Source organism: Amaranthus tricolor, chromosome 7, assembly GCF_026212465.1.
Source record: "Amaranthus tricolor cultivar Red isolate AtriRed21 chromosome 7, ASM2621246v1, whole genome shotgun sequence".
NCBI lineage: Eukaryota > Viridiplantae > Streptophyta > Magnoliopsida > Caryophyllales > Amaranthaceae > Amaranthus > Amaranthus tricolor.
This window is the reverse complement of record NC_080053.1, coordinates 27,267,602-27,290,651: the sequence shown is the minus strand read 5'-3', so window position 1 is coordinate 27,290,651 and position 23,050 is coordinate 27,267,602. Positions and strand designations below refer to the sequence as shown.

Genomic DNA, 23,050 nt, shown 5'->3' with positions numbered 1-23,050 from the left:
TGTCAGCTAGGGATCAACTACCCTCACCTACTTGTATCTCATATTTGTAAATTAGAGAAGAAGAAATTGAAGATTGGTATCGTGGAGAAGCATCTTCTAGATAGTGGCATGTGTTTACATCAGCTAATGCAACATGGATGAAACTGTCGCATGGTTCGTGACATATACTATAGCGGAATAAACGTCTACAAGATAAGGATGTGGGCTCAACAAGATTACCGTGTGGTTCACGGCATTATATAGGTATGTTTTCATTTTAATATCATTTCATTATGTGTCTTTTCATTTTTATATCGTTTCATTATTTTTTGGTCTTATCGATCCAGTAAAATGGATATAAATCAAGTAGATTAGATTGGGTCAAGTCTGTAACTATCGAACAATTAACTATAGTTAGGTTTGATTCAAGAGACCCATTTATATATGACCCGAATTTAAACTCGGTTCGATTTGTTTACCAGGCCTAGAGTAATACCAAGAATAGGTTTGCAATTGCAACTTGCAAGTGGTAAAGAAGACATAAAAGTCGGAGTAATGTGGGTGTGGAAAACTCCTGTGTCCTGACTGTCCATAATTGATCAGTATAACTTGGACAACATTTATATCGTTAACGAGTTATCTATTGAGATATAAAAACGGGAATAATAACAATAATTTTGATAATAATAATAATTTTTTGCGGTAACAATAAAAACAAGTTTAGTAAAAAAAACAAAGTCCACACCTATTTACAAATAAAGACACAGATAAAATGACGCCTTTCGGAAATCCTGAAACACGCCTGTTCCTGAGCAAACATCCATTTACAGCTATTAGATGCAGGAAGTGTGATACAGACTACAGACGTATCTATATTAGCTATGAGTGCTCAAACATAATGCATATAAACACATATATACATAAAATAGCAGACGCCATCGCCATCATCCATGAATTGTTAGCATTACCGAAAGAAATTTAACATTTCAGATAGCAATTCATAGTCGTCAGCAGAAAATAATAATACCTTATGGTATGACCAACGTACATGAATTAAGGGCTAAGGCTCTGTGCTGAATGCCTAAGAACAGCATGATGAAGCTTTGGCCCCTTCTCCCTGCCGGTCAACCAGAACCATTCCAGCTGGATTCTGGGGCGGTTGAGCTCTTGGTAATCTTTTAGCTGATTTTACAAAGCAAATCTTTATGTTACTAATGAATGGCAAAGTAACATCCTAAGAAAGAAAATAAATCAAGGCTAGCCAAAATTGCCACAAATAATATCGGCGATAACAGTATGCGTTAAGGTTGATTTTTGAATTTCCTGGAGCATACATAGATAATTAGGGGTTAGCAAAATGAATGGAGAAGAAAATCCATGTAGACGACTGATGGTACAAAGAGTATTCCCACCCTAATCTCATAATGTCATTAAGTGGCACCACCTAGGTGAAATTGGCGGTCTCAGATCTAAAAGCCTTGCCTTTATAATATAAAATGTGTGATGTTCTCTAGATAACAAACATCATTGCAATGTGAAGTGAAGTGACAGTTATCACTTCCATCAATAAAAGTTACTTCTCAGATAATTTAACTTGTGAAGTGACAGTAATCACTTTCATCAACAAAGAAATCCTCACTAAAATATCCACACGCAATAACCCAATAAACCATAATGTATGACCCCAAACAGCACATATTCTCAGTAGTATGATGCTTTAACTTCATCGTTGTCCCTTTGAAGATAGATCTTCCAATTCCTTGCTGCAATTATTCCACTATGCACAGCTATCCAGAATCATTGTGTAATATAAAAACAAAATCATATCCTGCAAGGATATTTCCCTTTTTCTCTCTCACTTAATCTATTTATCTTGCCTTTTTCGTCTTCATACCCAATATCCATTATAAATTCTAAAATAATTATTGTTATTCTCACCTCACTCTGCTCAAGTCTAAAACATCCAACTTCTACCTTAAATTATTTAATTTAAACCCTCTTCCGAACGGGATGTGGGAGTAAATAATATGCAGCATGACCATTCTACTATAGCAAATTGACCAGCAAACGTCAAATCTACAAACATAAAGAACAAGTTTAGAAGTAAACAATTCATCACACCTATTTCATAGAATATTTCATTAACATTCTGAGCTGTTTTTGCTGATGTTTCCATAAAGAAAAGGCCATTCTCTTCAGCGTACTTACATGCCTCCTGCAAAACCACCAAATATGATAGGATTTAGCATTCCCAATTTCATAACATTACTCTGTCATAGTGTTCAGACTTGACCAATCATGTCAAACTTCAATACGTGGCAAAATCAGCCAATTTAAAAAAAACATTTTCCATGCTTTGGCCCATATGTCTCAAGTGTCTATCTATGTCAAGTATCTGTTATGGAATAGGTAATCCATGGATGATTAAGATCATTATTAGGCAGAGTGTATAGAATGTAAAGCAAGAATGGTAGTGAAATGCTTAGGAATTGCTAACTTGTAGTATATGCAAACGTATGTTGTACATTGATTGTAAAATAGAATTATTACAATGAGTTGTGATATATTTACAAACATTCAAGAGACTTTTGGCTCTCCAAGAAATGAGTCAAAAAACTCATCCACAATCTTTTACAAAAGATGAGTAGACACCCTGTTTTTGTTCCCTCCCTCTATTTATACTACTTTCTTATACTAATTACTATTTATCAGGTATTTCCTATATTACCCCTCCTAAGTCATTCATTACAGTATTCAGTAGCTTACAATGGTACCTGGGATGAAGGAAGAGTCCCAAATAATAACAATAACAATAACAATAACAATAACAATAACAATAATAATAATAGCCATTTAAAAAAGTACATGTTGAATCAAAGAGACAAGAAGGGTGGTAACAAATGAAACAGCAAATTGAATCACTAAAGTCAAAACACCGTTAACCCAGTAAAGTCACAAATGTATTAAGAGTCCAGAATGCATCTTCTATCATTTCTCCTAATATCAACTGATGGGGAAGAGAAAAATTAGATTTACCTCGATACTGTTTAACTACAACAGAAGAAAGTTTAAACACCTGGGACAAACACAACTAATCACATCGGCTCAATATCACTTGACTTCATTCAGCAGAGGTTGTATTCTTAACATACATGTGTTTAACATCGACAATCATGGGTATGAAATCATTGTCTAGCACTTCAATTTTATGCGGACATTTCAAAAGTCTAGAACCAAAAAAATTAAGATAACTGTGAGAGGGAGGGAATGAGAAACATTATGCAGTATGTATAGTATTTGCCACAACAAGCTCATGCAAGTCTTTCGGGAATATGTTTCACATATGCCATGTCCCCTCGCCCCTATGCAAATTATTACACTCCTTGTTTATGAAATCATACAGGAAAAGGAACTGGCCTGAAACTTTCAACAAACTTTTGGAAAATAAAAAAACCAGTCAATAATATCACAAAAGCTACTAGCAAATACTAGAAGTATCACACTTACTTCAGCTGAAACCATCCTCCTTTCTTCCAAATCAGCTTTATTTCCTGCAAGTGCCATGACCATGTTGGGATTTCCTGCCATAATGAATCATCAACACATGAACATAGGAATCACGATAATAACGAAAAACCCCACAGACATTACCTATAAACCTATAAACTACAAACAAAACCAAAAATCATTAGTCGATAAATCTAACCAGGTTTCACACACCTTGCTTCTGAAGTTCCTGTACCCACTTCTTAGCACGAGAAAAAGACTCCTAAAAAAATTATGGCAATCAGAAATGCACGGGTCAGAAGCCTCCAAAAGGAGACTTTAGGAAAAATCAAGATTAAAAACACAAGAAATCAGGGAGGGGGAAAAACCAACAAAAGACATAGCATACCCACAAAAGCACATCCCTGTGAGCCTGTGACTTAGTGATATTACTTAAAACATCATATTTAAACATTTATACCTCATCAACAGTAGGAACAAAAAGCCCAACAAGAATTCTTTCATGTACCAACACTGGAACAAAGAAAACTTGGAGGTCTAGAGCTTATCTCAGCAATAACTTTGACCGTAAATTACATGTTCAAATCCCTTCCAACGGCATGGAATAAAAACAAATCACAAATTTTTTGTTTGTGATTATGTCGATCAAAAGACATTGCTCACTATCTCAAAGGGTGTTTAGTAAATGGCCTTTGGGATAGCGTTTTGGTTGGCTTTTGTCTTTTGGCTATTTTACTAATTAAAACGCCAAAAAATGTGTTCAGAATATGGCTTTTAAAAAAGCCAAAATGAAAAGGCTAACTTTCATAACTTTTTACAATGGTTTTTATCTTGTGGCTTGTGTTGTTGGCCAACTTTTTTCAAATAAAAAATATATAGCCAACAAAATTTTAACAAACATCTCCTTAAACAGGTGGTTTATCCAGCTGCTTCAAAGCAAACAAAAGCAGCAACACTTCCAGATGGCCAAATAAGTCAACTAAAACGCCAACAATCAAGACACCCCTTAATCTGAAATTTGTGAAGCTTAAGTGTTGGAAGTCAGCAAGGCTGATGTAGGATCACCTACATCTAGTTCTCATGAGCTAACCCGGATCAATACCATGATTCATCATATGAAAGATGCTCAAATTCAAGGTTCAAATGTTAAGTCTTTTAATTTTGTAATCATGAACTAAATCTTCTTCTTTAATTTGAATCTTTATTTTGTATTTTCATTTTTATAATGAAACAAAGTCTTAGAGATGATTAAGCCATGTTTAGGATCAAGCTTAATCATGTCTCATGTTTAGTTAGTCGAGTTGTAATTTTTATTTTATTGAGTCTAATATTTATTTTGCTCATGGGACGTCCTTTAAAAAATCAAAATGCATGGATCAAAAACAAGCAATCAGATTCTCCAAATTGAGCCGTTGCATTCTTCAAAACCAGCTGATTACAACAGCCATATGTTTTGAAGATTGAGTGGGATTTTTATGATAATATCTCTTACAAATCAGCCACAAATAATCCCAAGAAGATAGAAGAGCTGATTTGCAAATCCCAAAGAAAAACTAGCTCTTAGAGACAACAAAACTAGCTGTTAGAGACAACAAAAAAAATCAGCAAAAATCTCCTTGTTCTTTTACTAGCTGTTGCATTTTATTGCCATTTTGGTTGTACTTTCATTTTCAAAGTTTGTACTCATTGCTGAATGCTTTAGTATAAATAGGATGTATGAACTCTTGTACTACACAACCTGATTTTTACATTCTGAATACAAAACAACCTTTGAGCAAAGTCTTTTGTTCTCTCTTTGCAATTTACTTTAACTTGGATTGGTTTTAGTAAGTTGAAGTTCCTATGCTTTTCATTCTTTTGGCTTAAAGTTTGAATGTGTTCTTAGGAGCCCTTGGTTTTAATTTGTGGTGAATCTGTATCAAATTAATCCTTGGATCAGCCATTTTCAAGTTGTTCAATTCAACATATCTTTTCTTAATTCTTCTTATTACAAAACCCACAAAAATCACAAAAAAAAAAAAACATTTTACAATACAAACTAAACTTTCAGCCTTAATTGCTGAATTGCGAAACCTCAAAACATACGTGTGCATATAGTTTGGTCCTTGTTCAAAACATAGCCAACCTATATCATCTTGGTATCAGAGCCAAGGCTACGCTCCTTGCCTTAATTTCGTTCATTCACAAAGCTAAACACCATGTCTCAAAGTGGTGAAGGAGAAACAAGTGATTTGAGCAGAATTGTTGAAGAGCAAAATGCCACCATTAAATACCTACAAACCCAACTTAAAGAGTTTTTAGACCTAAAACGCACCTTAAGCGAAGGTGGGTATTATGAATCTGAAAGTCCTAAAGTTAATAGGCAAACAAGCCGTGGAGATGATCTTAAAGTCAACATTCCAGAATTTGAAGGAATATTAGATGGAGATGAGTTCCTTGAATGGGTAAGAACTGTTGAAAGAGTATTTGATTACAAGAATACGAATGAAGAAAAGAAGGTAAAGATAGTAGCCTTAAAATTGCGCAAATATGCTTCTACTTGGTGGGCTAGAAAATGTGCAAAACGAGAAAGAGAAGGGAAAGACAAGATTAGATCATGGGAAAAGATGAAAAAGCAAATGAAGGAAAAGTTTCTGCCTTCATACTACATGCAAGAGAATTTTACCAAACTTCAACATCTACAAAAAGATGGCAGGAGTGTAGAAGAGTATGGTCGAGAGTTCGAGACAATGATCATGAGATGCGACCTTAAGGAGGATGATCATCAAACTTTGGTAAGATTTTTAAATGGTTTAGATTCAAAAATCAGAAACATTGTTGAATTACAACCTTATGCTTGCCTTGATGATCTAATTAACCTTGCACATAAAGTGGATAAACAACAAAGAACTAAAATGAAGGAAACCTCACGTTTCACTTCAACAAGAACGACCAATTTTAATTCCTACCAAAAGAACACTCCCCATTCCTATTCTAAAGCCCATTCACAAGATTCAAAAGCTTTGCAAAACAATAATTCAAAGCAGCCCCTAAGCATGCCCAATACAACCAAACCAAACACCAATTCATTCACACCTAGGAGATGTTTTAAGTGTCAAGGCCTAGGACATATTTCTTCCGAATGCCCAAACCGAAAAATGGTGAACTTGGTTGAATTTGATGATCATCAAGAGGAAAACGAGGAGGATTTCTGTGACGATGCTGAACTTGATGAGGAAATAATATACCCGGATGAAGGAGAATTATTGGTTATGCGAAGAGCTCTTAGTGGGGTCAAAGCCAAAGATCCAAACCCACAAAGGGAAGCAATATTCCACACGAAATGTACGGTTAAAGGTAAGATCTGTTCGCTTATCATTGATGGAGGAAGTTGCACTAATGTCGCTTCAAAGACCATGGTGGACAAGCTTAATCTCACCGCCACTCCACATCCCGAGCCATACATGATTCAATGGTTGAATCAAAACAAAGGTATTCCTGTAAACTCTCAAGTTTTGCTTTCATTTTCAATTGGTAATAGTTATAAGGAGAGTCTTTTATGTGATGTTATACCTATGGATGCATGTCATATTTTATTAGGTAGGCCGTGGCAGTATGATAGGAAAGTTATGCATGATGGTTTTAAAAACACACATACTTTTGTTTTAAATAACAAACAGATAACTTTAGCACCATATGCACCTAACGCTAATTCTAAATTGCAAGCAACTTTAACTAATTTTCATTCTTTAATTCCTATACTTAAAAGTGAACAACATGAACTTGAGGAACGAAAAGAATTGTTATTGCTAAATGATGAAACTGAATCTGTTTTGCATGATCACCCTTTGATTGAACCTTTACTTGATGAATTTGCATATTTTTTTCCTAATGAAATACCAAACGGACTTCCACCTAAAAGGGATATACAACATAAAATTGATTTCATTCCCGGTTCCTCATTGCCTAACAAACCAGCCTATAGGACTAATCCTAAGGAAACCGAAGAAATTAGGAGACAGGTTGATGATTTGTTAGCTAAAGGTTTGATTAGAGAATCCATAAGTCCTTGTGCCGTTCCTACTTTACTTGTGCCTAAAAAGAATGGAGAAATGAGGATGTGTGTGGATAGTAGAGCCATCAATAGAATCACTATCAAGTATAGATTTCCCATACCTAGACTTAATGATTTGTTAGATGATCTATATGGTTCTAAAGTTTTCTCTAAGATTGACCTTAGGAGTGGATATCACCAAGTTAGAATCCATGAGGGGGATGAGTGGAAAACCACATTTAAGACTAAGGAAGGACTCTATGAATGGTTAGTTATGCCCTTTGGTTTATCTAATGCACCTTCTACCTTTATGAGACTTGTGAACCAAACCTTAAAGCCTTTCTTAGGTCACTTTGTAGTGGTTTATTTTGATGATATGTTACCAAGCTTGAGGTCAAGCTTCTCCAAAGAAGGGGAGGATGATGTAGGATCACCTACATCTAGTTCTCATGAGCTAACCCGGATCAATACCATGATTCATCATATGAAAGATGCTCAAATTCAAGGTTCAAATGTTAAGTCTTTTAATTTTGTAATCATGAACTAAATCTTCTTCTTTAATTTGAATCTTTATTTTGTATTTTCATTTTTATAATGAAACAAAGTCTTAGAGATGATTAAGCCATGTTTAGGATCAAGCTTAATCATGTCTCATGTTTAGTTAGTCGAGTTGTAATTTTTATTTTATTGAGTCTAATATTTATTTTGCTCATGGGACGTCCTTTAAAAAATCAAAATGCATGGATCAAAAACAAGCAATCAGATTCTCCAAATTGAGCCGTTGCATTCTTCAAAACCAGCTGATTACAACAGCCATATGTTTTGAAGATTGAGTGGGATTTTTATGATAATATCTCTTACAAATCAGCCACAAATAATCCCAAGAAGATAGAAGAGCTGATTTGCAAATCCCAAAGAAAAACTAGCTCTTAGAGACAACAAAACTAGCTGTTAGAGACAACAAAAAAAATCAGCAAAAATCTCCTTGTTCTTTTACTAGCTGTTGCATTTTATTGCCATTTTGGTTGTACTTTCATTTTCAAAGTTTGTACTCATTGCTGAATGCTTTAGTATAAATAGGATGTATGAACTCTTGTACTACACAACCTGATTTTTACATTCTGAATACAAAACAACCTTTGAGCAAAGTCTTTTGTTCTCTCTTTGCAATTTACTTTAACTTGGATTGGTTTTAGTAAGTTGAAGTTCCTATGCTTTTCATTCTTTTGGCTTAAAGTTTGAATGTGTTCTTAGGAGCCCTTGGTTTTAATTTGTGGTGAATCTGTATCAAATTAATCCTTGGATCAGCCATTTTCAAGTTGTTCAATTCAACATATCTTTTCTTAATTCTTCTTATTACAAAACCCACAAAAATCACAAAAAAAAAAAAACATTTTACAATACAAACTAAACTTTCAGCCTTAATTGCTGAATTGCGAAACCTCAAAACATACGTGTGCATATAGTTTGGTCCTTGTTCAAAACATAGCCAACCTATATCATCTTGGTATCAGAGCCAAGGCTACGCTCCTTGCCTTAATTTCGTTCATTCACAAAGCTAAACACCATGTCTCAAAGTGGTGAAGGAGAAACAAGTGATTTGAGCAGAATTGTTGAAGAGCAAAATGCCACCATTAAATACCTACAAACCCAACTTAAAGAGTTTTTAGACCTAAAACGCACCTTAAGCGAAGGTGGGTATTATGAATCTGAAAGTCCTAAAGTTAATAGGCAAACAAGCCGTGGAGATGATCTTAAAGTCAACATTCCAGAATTTGAAGGAATATTAGATGGAGATGAGTTCCTTGAATGGGTAAGAACTGTTGAAAGAGTATTTGATTACAAGAATACGAATGAAGAAAAGAAGGTAAAGATAGTAGCCTTAAAATTGCGCAAATATGCTTCTACTTGGTGGGCTAGAAAATGTGCAAAACGAGAAAGAGAAGGGAAAGACAAGATTAGATCATGGGAAAAGATGAAAAAGCAAATGAAGGAAAAGTTTCTGCCTTCATACTACATGCAAGAGAATTTTACCAAACTTCAACATCTACAAAAAGATGGCAGGAGTGTAGAAGAGTATGGTCGAGAGTTCGAGACAATGATCATGAGATGCGACCTTAAGGAGGATGATCATCAAACTTTGGTAAGATTTTTAAATGGTTTAGATTCAAAAATCAGAAACATTGTTGAATTACAACCTTATGCTTGCCTTGATGATCTAATTAACCTTGCACATAAAGTGGATAAACAACAAAGAACTAAAATGAAGGAAACCTCACGTTTCACTTCAACAAGAACGACCAATTTTAATTCCTACCAAAAGAACACTCCCCATTCCTATTCTAAAGCCCATTCACAAGATTCAAAAGCTTTGCAAAACAATAATTCAAAGCAGCCCCTAAGCATGCCCAATACAACCAAACCAAACACCAATTCATTCACACCTAGGAGATGTTTTAAGTGTCAAGGCCTAGGACATATTTCTTCCGAATGCCCAAACCGAAAAATGGTGAACTTGGTTGAATTTGATGATCATCAAGAGGAAAACGAGGAGGATTTCTGTGACGATGCTGAACTTGATGAGGAAATAATATACCCGGATGAAGGAGAATTATTGGTTATGCGAAGAGCTCTTAGTGGGGTCAAAGCCAAAGATCCAAACCCACAAAGGGAAGCAATATTCCACACGAAATGTACGGTTAAAGGTAAGATCTGTTCGCTTATCATTGATGGAGGAAGTTGCACTAATGTCGCTTCAAAGACCATGGTGGACAAGCTTAATCTCACCGCCACTCCACATCCCGAGCCATACATGATTCAATGGTTGAATCAAAACAAAGGTATTCCTGTAAACTCTCAAGTTTTGCTTTCATTTTCAATTGGTAATAGTTATAAGGAGAGTCTTTTATGTGATGTTATACCTATGGATGCATGTCATATTTTATTAGGTAGGCCGTGGCAGTATGATAGGAAAGTTATGCATGATGGTTTTAAAAACACACATACTTTTGTTTTAAATAACAAACAGATAACTTTAGCACCATATGCACCTAACGCTAATTCTAAATTGCAAGCAACTTTAACTAATTTTCATTCTTTAATTCCTATACTTAAAAGTGAACAACATGAACTTGAGGAACGAAAAGAATTGTTATTGCTAAATGATGAAACTGAATCTGTTTTGCATGATCACCCTTTGATTGAACCTTTACTTGATGAATTTGCATATTTTTTTCCTAATGAAATACCAAACGGACTTCCACCTAAAAGGGATATACAACATAAAATTGATTTCATTCCCGGTTCCTCATTGCCTAACAAACCAGCCTATAGGACTAATCCTAAGGAAACCGAAGAAATTAGGAGACAGGTTGATGATTTGTTAGCTAAAGGTTTGATTAGAGAATCCATAAGTCCTTGTGCCGTTCCTACTTTACTTGTGCCTAAAAAGAATGGAGAAATGAGGATGTGTGTGGATAGTAGAGCCATCAATAGAATCACTATCAAGTATAGATTTCCCATACCTAGACTTAATGATTTGTTAGATGATCTATATGGTTCTAAAGTTTTCTCTAAGATTGACCTTAGGAGTGGATATCACCAAGTTAGAATCCATGAGGGGGATGAGTGGAAAACCACATTTAAGACTAAGGAAGGACTCTATGAATGGTTAGTTATGCCCTTTGGTTTATCTAATGCACCTTCTACCTTTATGAGACTTGTGAACCAAACCTTAAAGCCTTTCTTAGGTCACTTTGTAGTGGTTTATTTTGATGATATGTTACCAAGCTTGAGGTCAAGCTTCTCCAAAGAAGGGGAGGATGATGTAGGATCACCTACATCTAGTTCTCATGAGCTAACCCGGATCAATACCATGATTCATCATATGAAAGATGCTCAAATTCAAGGTTCAAATGTTAAGTCTTTTAATTTTGTAATCATGAACTAAATCTTCTTCTTTAATTTGAATCTTTATTTTGTATTTTCATTTTTATAATGAAACAAAGTCTTAGAGATGATTAAGCCATGTTTAGGATCAAGCTTAATCATGTCTCATGTTTAGTTAGTCGAGTTGTAATTTTTATTTTATTGAGTCTAATATTTATTTTGCTCATGGGACGTCCTTTAAAAAATCAAAATGCATGGATCAAAAACAAGCAATCAGATTCTCCAAATTGAGCCGTTGCATTCTTCAAAACCAGCTGATTACAACAGCCATATGTTTTGAAGATTGAGTGGGATTTTTATGATAATATCTCTTACAAATCAGCCACAAATAATCCCAAGAAGATAGAAGAGCTGATTTGCAAATCCCAAAGAAAAACTAGCTCTTAGAGACAACAAAACTAGCTGTTAGAGACAACAAAAAAAATCAGCAAAAATCTCCTTGTTCTTTTACTAGCTGTTGCATTTTATTGCCATTTTGGTTGTACTTTCATTTTCAAAGTTTGTACTCATTGCTGAATGCTTTAGTATAAATAGGATGTATGAACTCTTGTACTACACAACCTGATTTTTACATTCTGAATACAAAACAACCTTTGAGCAAAGTCTTTTGTTCTCTCTTTGCAATTTACTTTAACTTGGATTGGTTTTAGTAAGTTGAAGTTCCTATGCTTTTCATTCTTTTGGCTTAAAGTTTGAATGTGTTCTTAGGAGCCCTTGGTTTTAATTTGTGGTGAATCTGTATCAAATTAATCCTTGGATCAGCCATTTTCAAGTTGTTCAATTCAACATATCTTTTCTTAATTCTTCTTATTACAAAACCCACAAAAATCACAAAAAAAAAAAAACATTTTACAATACAAACTAAACTTTCAGCCTTAATTGCTGAATTGCGAAACCTCAAAACATACGTGTGCATATAGTTTGGTCCTTGTTCAAAACATAGCCAACCTATATCATCTTGGTATCAGAGCCAAGGCTACGCTCCTTGCCTTAATTTCGTTCATTCACAAAGCTAAACACCATGTCTCAAAGTGGTGAAGGAGAAACAAGTGATTTGAGCAGAATTGTTGAAGAGCAAAATGCCACCATTAAATACCTACAAACCCAACTTAAAGAGTTTTTAGACCTAAAACGCACCTTAAGCGAAGGTGGGTATTATGAATCTGAAAGTCCTAAAGTTAATAGGCAAACAAGCCGTGGAGATGATCTTAAAGTCAACATTCCAGAATTTGAAGGAATATTAGATGGAGATGAGTTCCTTGAATGGGTAAGAACTGTTGAAAGAGTATTTGATTACAAGAATACGAATGAAGAAAAGAAGGTAAAGATAGTAGCCTTAAAATTGCGCAAATATGCTTCTACTTGGTGGGCTAGAAAATGTGCAAAACGAGAAAGAGAAGGGAAAGACAAGATTAGATCATGGGAAAAGATGAAAAAGCAAATGAAGGAAAAGTTTCTGCCTTCATACTACATGCAAGAGAATTTTACCAAACTTCAACATCTACAAAAAGATGGCAGGAGTGTAGAAGAGTATGGTCGAGAGTTCGAGACAATGATCATGAGATGCGACCTTAAGGAGGATGATCATCAAACTTTGGTAAGATTTTTAAATGGTTTAGATTCAAAAATCAGAAACATTGTTGAATTACAACCTTATGCTTGCCTTGATGATCTAATTAACCTTGCACATAAAGTGGATAAACAACAAAGAACTAAAATGAAGGAAACCTCACGTTTCACTTCAACAAGAACGACCAATTTTAATTCCTACCAAAAGAACACTCCCCATTCCTATTCTAAAGCCCATTCACAAGATTCAAAAGCTTTGCAAAACAATAATTCAAAGCAGCCCCTAAGCATGCCCAATACAACCAAACCAAACACCAATTCATTCACACCTAGGAGATGTTTTAAGTGTCAAGGCCTAGGACATATTTCTTCCGAATGCCCAAACCGAAAAATGGTGAACTTGGTTGAATTTGATGATCATCAAGAGGAAAACGAGGAGGATTTCTGTGACGATGCTGAACTTGATGAGGAAATAATATACCCGGATGAAGGAGAATTATTGGTTATGCGAAGAGCTCTTAGTGGGGTCAAAGCCAAAGATCCAAACCCACAAAGGGAAGCAATATTCCACACGAAATGTACGGTTAAAGGTAAGATCTGTTCGCTTATCATTGATGGAGGAAGTTGCACTAATGTCGCTTCAAAGACCATGGTGGACAAGCTTAATCTCACCGCCACTCCACATCCCGAGCCATACATGATTCAATGGTTGAATCAAAACAAAGGTATTCCTGTAAACTCTCAAGTTTTGCTTTCATTTTCAATTGGTAATAGTTATAAGGAGAGTCTTTTATGTGATGTTATACCTATGGATGCATGTCATGTTTTATTAGGTAGGCCGTGGCAGTATGATAGGAAAGTTATGCATGATGGTTTTAAAAACACACATACTTTTGTTTTAAATAACAAACAGATAACTTTAGCACCATATGCACCTAACGCTAATTCTAAATTGCAAGCAACTTTAACTAATTTTCATTCTTTAATTCCTATACTTAAAAGTGAACAACATGAACTTGAGGAACGAAAAGAATTGTTATTGCTAAATGATGAAACTGAATCTGTTTTGCATGATCACCCTTTGATTGAACCTTTACTTGATGAATTTGCATATTTTTTTCCTAATGAAATACCAAACGGACTTCCACCTAAAAGGGATATACAACATAAAATTGATTTCATTCCCGGTTCCTCATTGCCTAACAAACCAGCCTATAGGACTAATCCTAAGGAAACCGAAGAAATTAGGAGACAGGTTGATGATTTGTTAGCTAAAGGTTTGATTAGAGAATCCATAAGTCCTTGTGCCGTTCCTACTTTACTTGTGCCTAAAAAGAATGGAGAAATGAGGATGTGTGTGGATAGTAGAGCCATCAATAGAATCACTATCAAGTATAGATTTCCCATACCTAGACTTAATGATTTGTTAGATGATCTATATGGTTCTAAAGTTTTCTCTAAGATTGACCTTAGGAGTGGATATCACCAAGTTAGAATCCATGAGGGGGATGAGTGGAAAACCACATTTAAGACTAAGGAAGGACTCTATGAATGGTTAGTTATGCCCTTTGGTTTATCTAATGCACCTTCTACCTTTATGAGACTTGTGAACCAAACCTTAAAGCCTTTCTTAGGTCACTTTGTAGTGGTTTATTTTGATGATATGTTACCAAGCTTGAGGTCAAGCTTCTCCAAAGAAGGGGAGGATGATGTAGGATCACCTACATCTAGTTCTCATGAGCTAACCCGGATCAATACCATGATTCATCATATGAAAGATGCTCAAATTCAAGGTTCAAATGTTAAGTCTTTTAATTTTGTAATCATGAACTAAATCTTCTTCTTTAATTTGAATCTTTATTTTGTATTTTCATTTTTATAATGAAACAAAGTCTTAGAGATGATTAAGCCATGTTTAGGATCAAGCTTAATCATGTCTCATGTTTAGTTAGTCGAGTTGTAATTTTTATTTTATTGAGTCTAATATTTATTTTGCTCATGGGACGTCCTTTAAAAAATCAAAATGCATGGATCAAAAACAAGCAATCAGATTCTCCAAATTGAGCCGTTGCATTCTTCAAAACCAGCTGATTACAACAGCCATATGTTTTGAAGATTGAGTGGGATTTTTATGATAATATCTCTTACAAATCAGCCACAAATAATCCCAAGAAGATAGAAGAGCTGATTTGCAAATCCCAAAGAAAAACTAGCTCTTAGAGACAACAAAACTAGCTGTTAGAGACAACAAAAAAAATCAGCAAAAATCTCCTTGTTCTTTTACTAGCTGTTGCATTTTATTGCCATTTTGGTTGTACTTTCATTTTCAAAGTTTGTACTCATTGCTGAATGCTTTAGTATAAATAGGATGTATGAACTCTTGTACTACACAACCTGATTTTTACATTCTGAATACAAAACAACCTTTGAGCAAAGTCTTTTGTTCTCTCTTTGCAATTTACTTTAACTTGGATTGGTTTTAGTAAGTTGAAGTTCCTATGCTTTTCATTCTTTTGGCTTAAAGTTTGAATGTGTTCTTAGGAGCCCTTGGTTTTAATTTGTGGTGAATCTGTATCAAATTAATCCTTGGATCAGCCATTTTCAAGTTGTTCAATTCAACATATCTTTTCTTAATTCTTCTTATTACAAAACCCACAAAAATCACAAAAAAAAAAAAACATTTTACAATACAAACTAAACTTTCAGCCTTAATTGCTGAATTGCGAAACCTCAAAACATACGTGTGCATATAGTTTGGTCCTTGTTCAAAACATAGCCAACCTATATCATCTTGGTATCAGAGCCAAGGCTACGCTCCTTGCCTTAATTTCGTTCATTCACAAAGCTAAACACCATGTCTCAAAGTGGTGAAGGAGAAACAAGTGATTTGAGCAGAATTGTTGAAGAGCAAAATGCCACCATTAAATACCTACAAACCCAACTTAAAGAGTTTTTAGACCTAAAACGCACCTTAAGCGAAGGTGGGTATTATGAATCTGAAAGTCCTAAAGTTAATAGGCAAACAAGCCGTGGAGATGATCTTAAAGTCAACATTCCAGAATTTGAAGGAATATTAGATGGAGATGAGTTCCTTGAATGGGTAAGAACTGTTGAAAGAGTATTTGATTACAAGAATACGAATGAAGAAAAGAAGGTAAAGATAGTAGCCTTAAAATTGCGCAAATATGCTTCTACTTGGTGGGCTAGAAAATGTGCAAAACGAGAAAGAGAAGGGAAAGACAAGATTAGATCATGGGAAAAGATGAAAAAGCAAATGAAGGAAAAGTTTCTGCCTTCATACTACATGCAAGAGAATTTTACCAAACTTCAACATCTACAAAAAGATGGCAGGAGTGTAGAAGAGTATGGTCGAGAGTTCGAGACAATGATCATGAGATGCGACCTTAAGGAGGATGATCATCAAACTTTGGTAAGATTTTTAAATGGTTTAGATTCAAAAATCAGAAACATTGTTGAATTACAACCTTATGCTTGCCTTGATGATCTAATTAACCTTGCACATAAAGTGGATAAACAACAAAGAACTAAAATGAAGGAAACCTCACGTTTCACTTCAACAAGAACGACCAATTTTAATTCCTACCAAAAGAACACTCCCCATTCCTATTCTAAAGCCCATTCACAAGATTCAAAAGCTTTGCAAAACAATAATTCAAAGCAGCCCCTAAGCATGCCCAATACAACCAAACCAAACACCAATTCATTCACACCTAGGAGATGTTTTAAGTGTCAAGGCCTAGGACATATTTCTTCCGAATGCCCAAACCGAAAAATGGTGAACTTGGTTGAATTTGATGATCATCAAGAGGAAAACGAGGAGGATTTCTGTGACGATGCTGAACTTGATGAGGAAATAATATACCCGGATGAAGGAGAATTATTGGTTATGCGAAGAGCTCTTAGTGGGGTCAAAGCCAAAGATCCAAACCCACAAAGGGAAGCAATATTCCACACGAAATGTACGGTTAAAGGTAAGATCTGTTCGCTTATCATTGATGGAGGAAGTTGCACTAATGTCGCTTCAAAGACCATGGTGGACAAGCTTAATCTCACCGCCACTCCACATCCCGAGCCATACATGATTCAATGGTTGAATCAAAACAAAGGTATTCCTGTAAACTCTCAAGTTTTGCTTTCATTTTCAATTGGTAATAGTTATAAGGAGAGTCTTTTATGTGATGTTATACCTATGGATGCATGTCATATTTTATTAGGTAGGCCGTGGCAGTATGATAGGAAAGTTATGCATGATGGTTTTAAAAACACACATACTTTTGTTTTAAATAACAAACAGATAACTTTAGCACCATATGCACCTAACGCTAATTCTAAATTGCAAGCAACTTTAACTAATTTTCATTCTTTAATTCCTATACTTAAAAGTGAACAACATGAACTTGAGGAACGAAAAGAATTGTTATTGCTAAATGATGAAACTGAATCTGTTTTGCATGATCACCCTTTGATTGAACCTTTACTTGATGAATTTGCATATTTTTTTCCTAATGAAATACCAAACGGACTTCCACCTAAAAGGGATATACAACATAAAATTGATTTCATTCCCGGTTCCTCATTGCCTAACAAACCAGCCTATAGGACTAATCCTAAGGAAACCGAAGAAATTAGGAGACAGGTTGATGATTTGTTAGCTAAAGGTTTGATTAGAGAATCCATAAGTCCTTGTGCCGTTCCTACTTTACTTGTGCCTAAAAAGAATGGAGAAATGAGGATGTGTGTGGATAGTAGAGCCATCAATAGAATCACTATCAAGTATAGATTTCCCATACCTAGACTTAATGATTTGTTAGATGATCTATATGGTTCTAAAGTTTTCTCTAAGATTGACCTTAGGAGTGGATATCACCAAGTTAGAATCCATGAGGGGGATGAGTGGAAAACCACATTTAAGACTAAGGAAGGACTCTATGAATGGTTAGTTATGCCCTTTGGTTTATCTAATGCACCTTCTACCTTTATGAGACTTGTGAACCAAACCTTAAAGCCTTTCTTAGGTCACTTTGTAGTGGTTTATTTTGATGATATGTTACCAAGCTTGAGGTCAAGCTTCTCCAAAGAAGGGGAGGATGATGTAGGATCACCTACATCTAGTTCTCATGAGCTAACCCGGATCAATACCATGATTCATCATATGAAAGATGCTCAAATTCAAGGTTCAAATGTTAAGTCTTTTAATTTTGTAATCATGAACTAAATCTTCTTCTTTAATTTGAATCTTTATTTTGTATTTTCATTTTTATAATGAAACAAAGTCTTAGAGATGATTAAGCCATGTTTAGGATCAAGCTTAATCATGTCTCATGTTTAGTTAGTCGAGTTGTAATTTTTATTTTATTGAGTCTAATATTTATTTTGCTCATGGGACGTCCTTTAAAAAATCAAAATGCATGGATCAAAAACAAGCAATCAGATTCTCCAAATTGAGCCGTTGCATTCTTCAAAACCAGCTGATTACAACAGCCATATGTTTTGAAGATTGAGTGGGATTTTTATGATAATATCTCTTACAAATCAGCCACAAATAATCCCAAGAAGATAGAAGAGCTGATTTGCAAATCCCAAAGAAAAACTAGCTCTTAGAGACAACAAAACTAGCTGTTAGAGACAACAAAAAAAATCAGCAAAAATCTCCTTGTTCTTTTACTAGCTGTTGCATTTTATTGCCATTTTGGTTGTACTTTCATTTTCAAAGTTTGTACTCATTGCTGAATGCTTTAGTATAAATAGGATGTATGAACTCTTGTAATACACAACCTGATTTTTACATTCTGAATACAAAACAACCTTTGAGCAAAGTCTTTTGTTCTCTCTTTGCAATTTACTTTAACTTGGATTGGTTTTAGTAAGTTGAAGTTCCTATGCTTTTCATTCTTTTGGCTTAAAGTTTGAATGTGTTCTTAGGAGCCCTTGGTTTTAATTTGTGGTGAATCTGTATCAAATTAATCCTTGGATCAGCCATTTTCAAGTTGTTCAATTCAACATAACTTTTCTTAATTCTTCTTATTACAAAACCCACAAAAATCACAAAAAAAAAAAACATTTTACAATACAAACTAAACTTTCAGCCTTAATTGCTGAATTGCGAAACCTCAAAACATACGTGTGCATATAGTTTGGTCCTTGTTCAAAACATAGCCAACCTATATCAAAGGCACATGGATTTAAACATAATGTGTGGTTCTTTGCTTTCACGCATTGAAGTAAGGGAATGAATTGAAGTTAAACAAGCTCAACCAAAAAGCTCACAAGCTCAAAATTATGCTGCTCAACTCATACTCGAATAGTTGATGGTCTAGTCGAATATTTTAAAGCCACGAAAAGCCAGCTTTCAGCCATAAGACACTATAAGAACACAAATTCTTATATGAGACGGTCTCACCGTGAGATGCGCCTCATTGGTAACTACATACATGCCAAATCATCCTACCCCTAGGGATCAAAGGACCTCACACTTTCTAGTAAACAACCAAAAGGATAATGTGTTATAAACTAAGTGCAAAGAAGTAGAAATGAATTCAGTACTTCACAATGCATACCCTCAAATCTCAATATCGAAAGCAGCAAGACATTTAGTCATTTGACCCAGAAATAAAAACTATCTTATCTACAAAAAGAAAATCAAGTAATTAAGTCCATCAGTTCTTTAACTTTGCTCAAAATTCCCATTTAGTAAGTCCCATTTTGACAATAACACTTTCACTAAAGTGTCTATTCTAAGCGTGCGCTCTCTCTCTCTCTCTCTCTCTCTCTCTGCCGAAATGACAAAAAGAACTCAATGTCGAAAAGAATAATGAGCACAAGTAAGAAGATAGATGATCATGGTACCGAATTCGTAATGTCAAAGACGATAATTGCAGCAGCAGCGCCTCTATAATACATAGGTGCTAAACTATGGTATCTCTCTTGACCAGCAGTATCCCATATCTCAAACTTAACTGTGGCATCATTCACTGCTAATGTCTGCGAGAAAAAGGCGGCTCCAATAGTTGATTCCTACACCACAATTTAACAATTAGATAAAAAGGCAATCATCCACAACCATAATTTTCAATTATATTTCACAAATTAAAAGAAAGAGAAGTTTAAACCTGAAATTCGAGAAATTGACCTTTGACGAAACGAAGAACGACGCTGGATTTTCCAGCTCCCATATCACCAAGAAGTACCTATAATATAGAACATGTCAGATCAACGTAAATTAAGTAAAATTTAACGGAATTGAAGTGAAAATTTAAAGATGGAAAAATCGAAAACCTAGAATAAACATGAAAAGAGTAAAAGGAGTGATGGAGGAAGGAAAAGCATACCAATTTAGCATTAAGATTGTTGTGTGGAATCGTCGCCATAGCAGAAAATTGGATGAATTACAGAGAAGGAAGAGAAATTGGGGGTTTTGGGAGGGAGAGGATCAAAGGAAGGAGGCGATGACTTTGTTGTTAGGTTAGTGAGTGTCGGCGGTCAGAAGTTTCTTAAAAGGGTAATTTTGATGGCTACGTACGATTATGTCTAGAATTCATCAAATAGTACCTCCGGCCCCCTTGTATTTGAGTGCGTGTGCGGGAAAAATATTAAATAACGGTTTTTTATGAAGTTAATAAATTATTCTTATGTGGTACGATTTGATACGGGAAGAGTTTTGTTATTTAATTTTTATTTTTTTTTATTTTATTATTACTCCCTCCAATTTATTATTACCCTTATGACGATTATTTTTTTGTTTGATTCGTCACAATGCAAAAATTATTAATATTTACTTTTTATAATATTTCGTTATGTTTATTAAGAAATATTAAGCATTGAATAAGTGCATTGGATAGTGTGAAAAAGTAAATATCCCCTTTTCTATGAATTGGATGGAGTATTTTTTTTAATAATACCTGATTTATTAATAAAAAGTCATACGACATCTACATCAGATATAAAAATTAGCAAATACATAACAACTTTAACCAAAAATAATTCAAAATTAACAAAACTACGATCGTTGTGTATCAGATCTAACAATTCTGAATATCCTCTTCCACATCGTTGTTTGATACAGCCTTCTACGAGGGGGTCTTTCGATCTGTTGTAATCTTGAGATAGAATTGAATTTGATGTAGTTGATGGTAATTGCAATTTTGGTGGCTGCTGCATTATCGCATTAATCTCTACCAACAAATCAATTAGAGATCAAAATTTATAACCCCAAACTCTCACGAGGAGAGAAATTAAAACCCAATGAATGGGTAGTACAACTCTCTTATAAGAAGAGGACAAAATTTATTCTAATCATATTGGAAAAGCTTAAAACAGAAAAATTAGAGGTTTACCATCAACCAAAAGGTTGATAATAGCCCCAAACCAACTATGGGATTATGGTTTTTTTAGAGAGAGAGGAGAGAAAAAAAGGGAGGCAGCTCTTTTAACAATTCAAGTGAGTATTATTTTTGTTGTTTGATGGTGATTTACAAATCACAGTGATTGATTAGGAATTTTTGCGTCTCTCCCATCAAATTAGCTTCAAATTACATCTATTTAGGGAGTAAAATAAGCGTAAATTATTGTGAGAGACAGTCTCTCTAAAAGACGCATTAGATATATGGACTAAATAGCTCAATTAATACAAATTAAAGAGAAAATAGGCTTTTTTTGTTTTACAGCCAGTCTTGGCCGAGACAGTCTCAGATTGAGACCAGCCCAAAAATTCCAGCCCATCTTCAATAATATAATTAAAAAAAAAAAGAAAAACAGGTAAATATTAAGACCGCCAAATTTGAAAACAGTAATTAAGAAAACGCATTTTCAAACCGCCAAAACACTCACGCAATTAAGGAAACAAATCAAAACGGGATTTTCTTTTCAATTCTTTTGAAAATCTCTGAAATTCTTTCTTTCAATAAAAAAATCAACATTTTAACTTCAGAAAACATCAAACATGTCTGTAATGGAAGATTTAATAAATGAATTTGACATGAAAATGTCATTACAAACATCACGAAGATATGTAGACGAAATTGAAGATAATATTACGAAAATCGTATGTAGAATGATATTGTTCAAAGATATATAATTGATAACCTGTTCTTTACAGATTTGACGCTTGACAAAGAACAAATGATGGTGGTTTATGGTGAAAACGAAGAAGATAATGTCGAGATTAATATGATTGATAGAAGTATGATTAATTCTGCTATTAAAATGTTCAATTTTGAACATAAATTGTTCAACGAATTCTATGTTGTTCAATATAGATTCATATACATTCCAAATGCCAAATTAAGTATCTAAGTTTAAAAACTAACATATTCAATTGATATTTTATATATATTAATTGTAGTTCTAAATTATTCAATTTTAAACATAAATTTGTTTAATGAATTCTCTGTGATGATGATGCAAAGTTTGTGGCAATCTTTTGGTGCGATTCTTTAATGAAGGAAGATTTTAGAATTTATGGGGATGTTGTCATTTTTGATACCACATATTGTACAAAATAATACAACTTGATACACTACTAGTTGGAATAAATAACCATTGGAACACTACAATGTTTGGATGTGCATTCATAGCACATGAGAAAGTTAAATCATTTGTTTGGGTCCTTGAGCAATTTAAAGAAGCAATGGAAGGAAAAAAATCATGCATCAATTTTCACAGACTAAGACGCAACAATTACAAGAGCAGTTGAAGAGGTATTTTTACATATAATTATTGTCTTACAATATTCAATTTAAAAGTTATCAATTTTAGTTTTCCTTTTGACACTCACAGTTCCATATTTGTTGTAGCTCTATCCTTTCTTTAGGCATAAGCTATGCTTATGGCACATATTGAAAAATGCAGTTTCACACTATGTAGCATTGAAGTTAGATGCAAACTTCAAAGATGGTTTGACATTGATGTTGAGCAAATATTTTATATATTTTATATTTTTTGCATATTGAAAAATGCAGTTTTACAATATGGCACATATTTTATATATTTCAATTT

General features: G+C 34.3%; 1 protein-coding gene across 2 annotated transcripts; it reads right to left on the bottom strand.

Annotated features, from left to right (window-relative positions):
* Positions 1–604: 604 nt before the first annotated feature.
* LOC130818050 (ras-related protein RHN1-like) lies at positions 605–20,581 on the bottom strand. Of its 2 annotated transcripts, none has more exons than XR_009043916.1 (8): positions 20,386–20,581; positions 20,167–20,244; positions 19,904–20,071; positions 3,700–3,748; positions 3,487–3,560; positions 2,101–2,194; positions 1,007–1,161; positions 605–787 (listed from the first exon to the last, which is right to left on the bottom strand). XR_009043916.1 is itself a non-coding variant. In XM_057684074.1 (8 exons), the coding sequence occupies exons 1-7, from the start codon at positions 20,422–20,424 to the stop codon at positions 1,061–1,063; spliced, it is 603 nt and encodes a 200-aa protein (XP_057540057.1). In that variant the 5' UTR covers positions 20,425–20,581; the 3' UTR covers positions 605–787; positions 1,028–1,060. The 2 variants fall into 2 exon arrangements, 1 of the variants encoding a protein (XP_057540057.1); XM_057684074.1 differs by having other exon boundaries at positions 1,028–1,161.
* Between the last annotated feature and the right edge of the window lie 2,469 nt (positions 20,582–23,050).

Excerpts from the sequence above, each read along its gene's own strand:
- LOC130818050 (XM_057684074.1), bottom strand. The coding sequence starts at position 20,424 with ATGGCGACGATTCCACACAACAATCTTAATGCTAAATTG. Across the intron at positions 20,072-20,166 it reads GTCAATTTCTCGAATTTCAG|GAATCAACTATTGGAGCCGC; the intron begins GTTTAAACTTCT and ends ATTGTGGTGTAG. Across the intron at positions 2,195-3,486 it reads GGAGGATGGTTTCAGCTGAA|GAGGCATGTAAGTACGCTGA; the intron begins GTAAGTGTGATA and ends GTGGTTTTGCAG.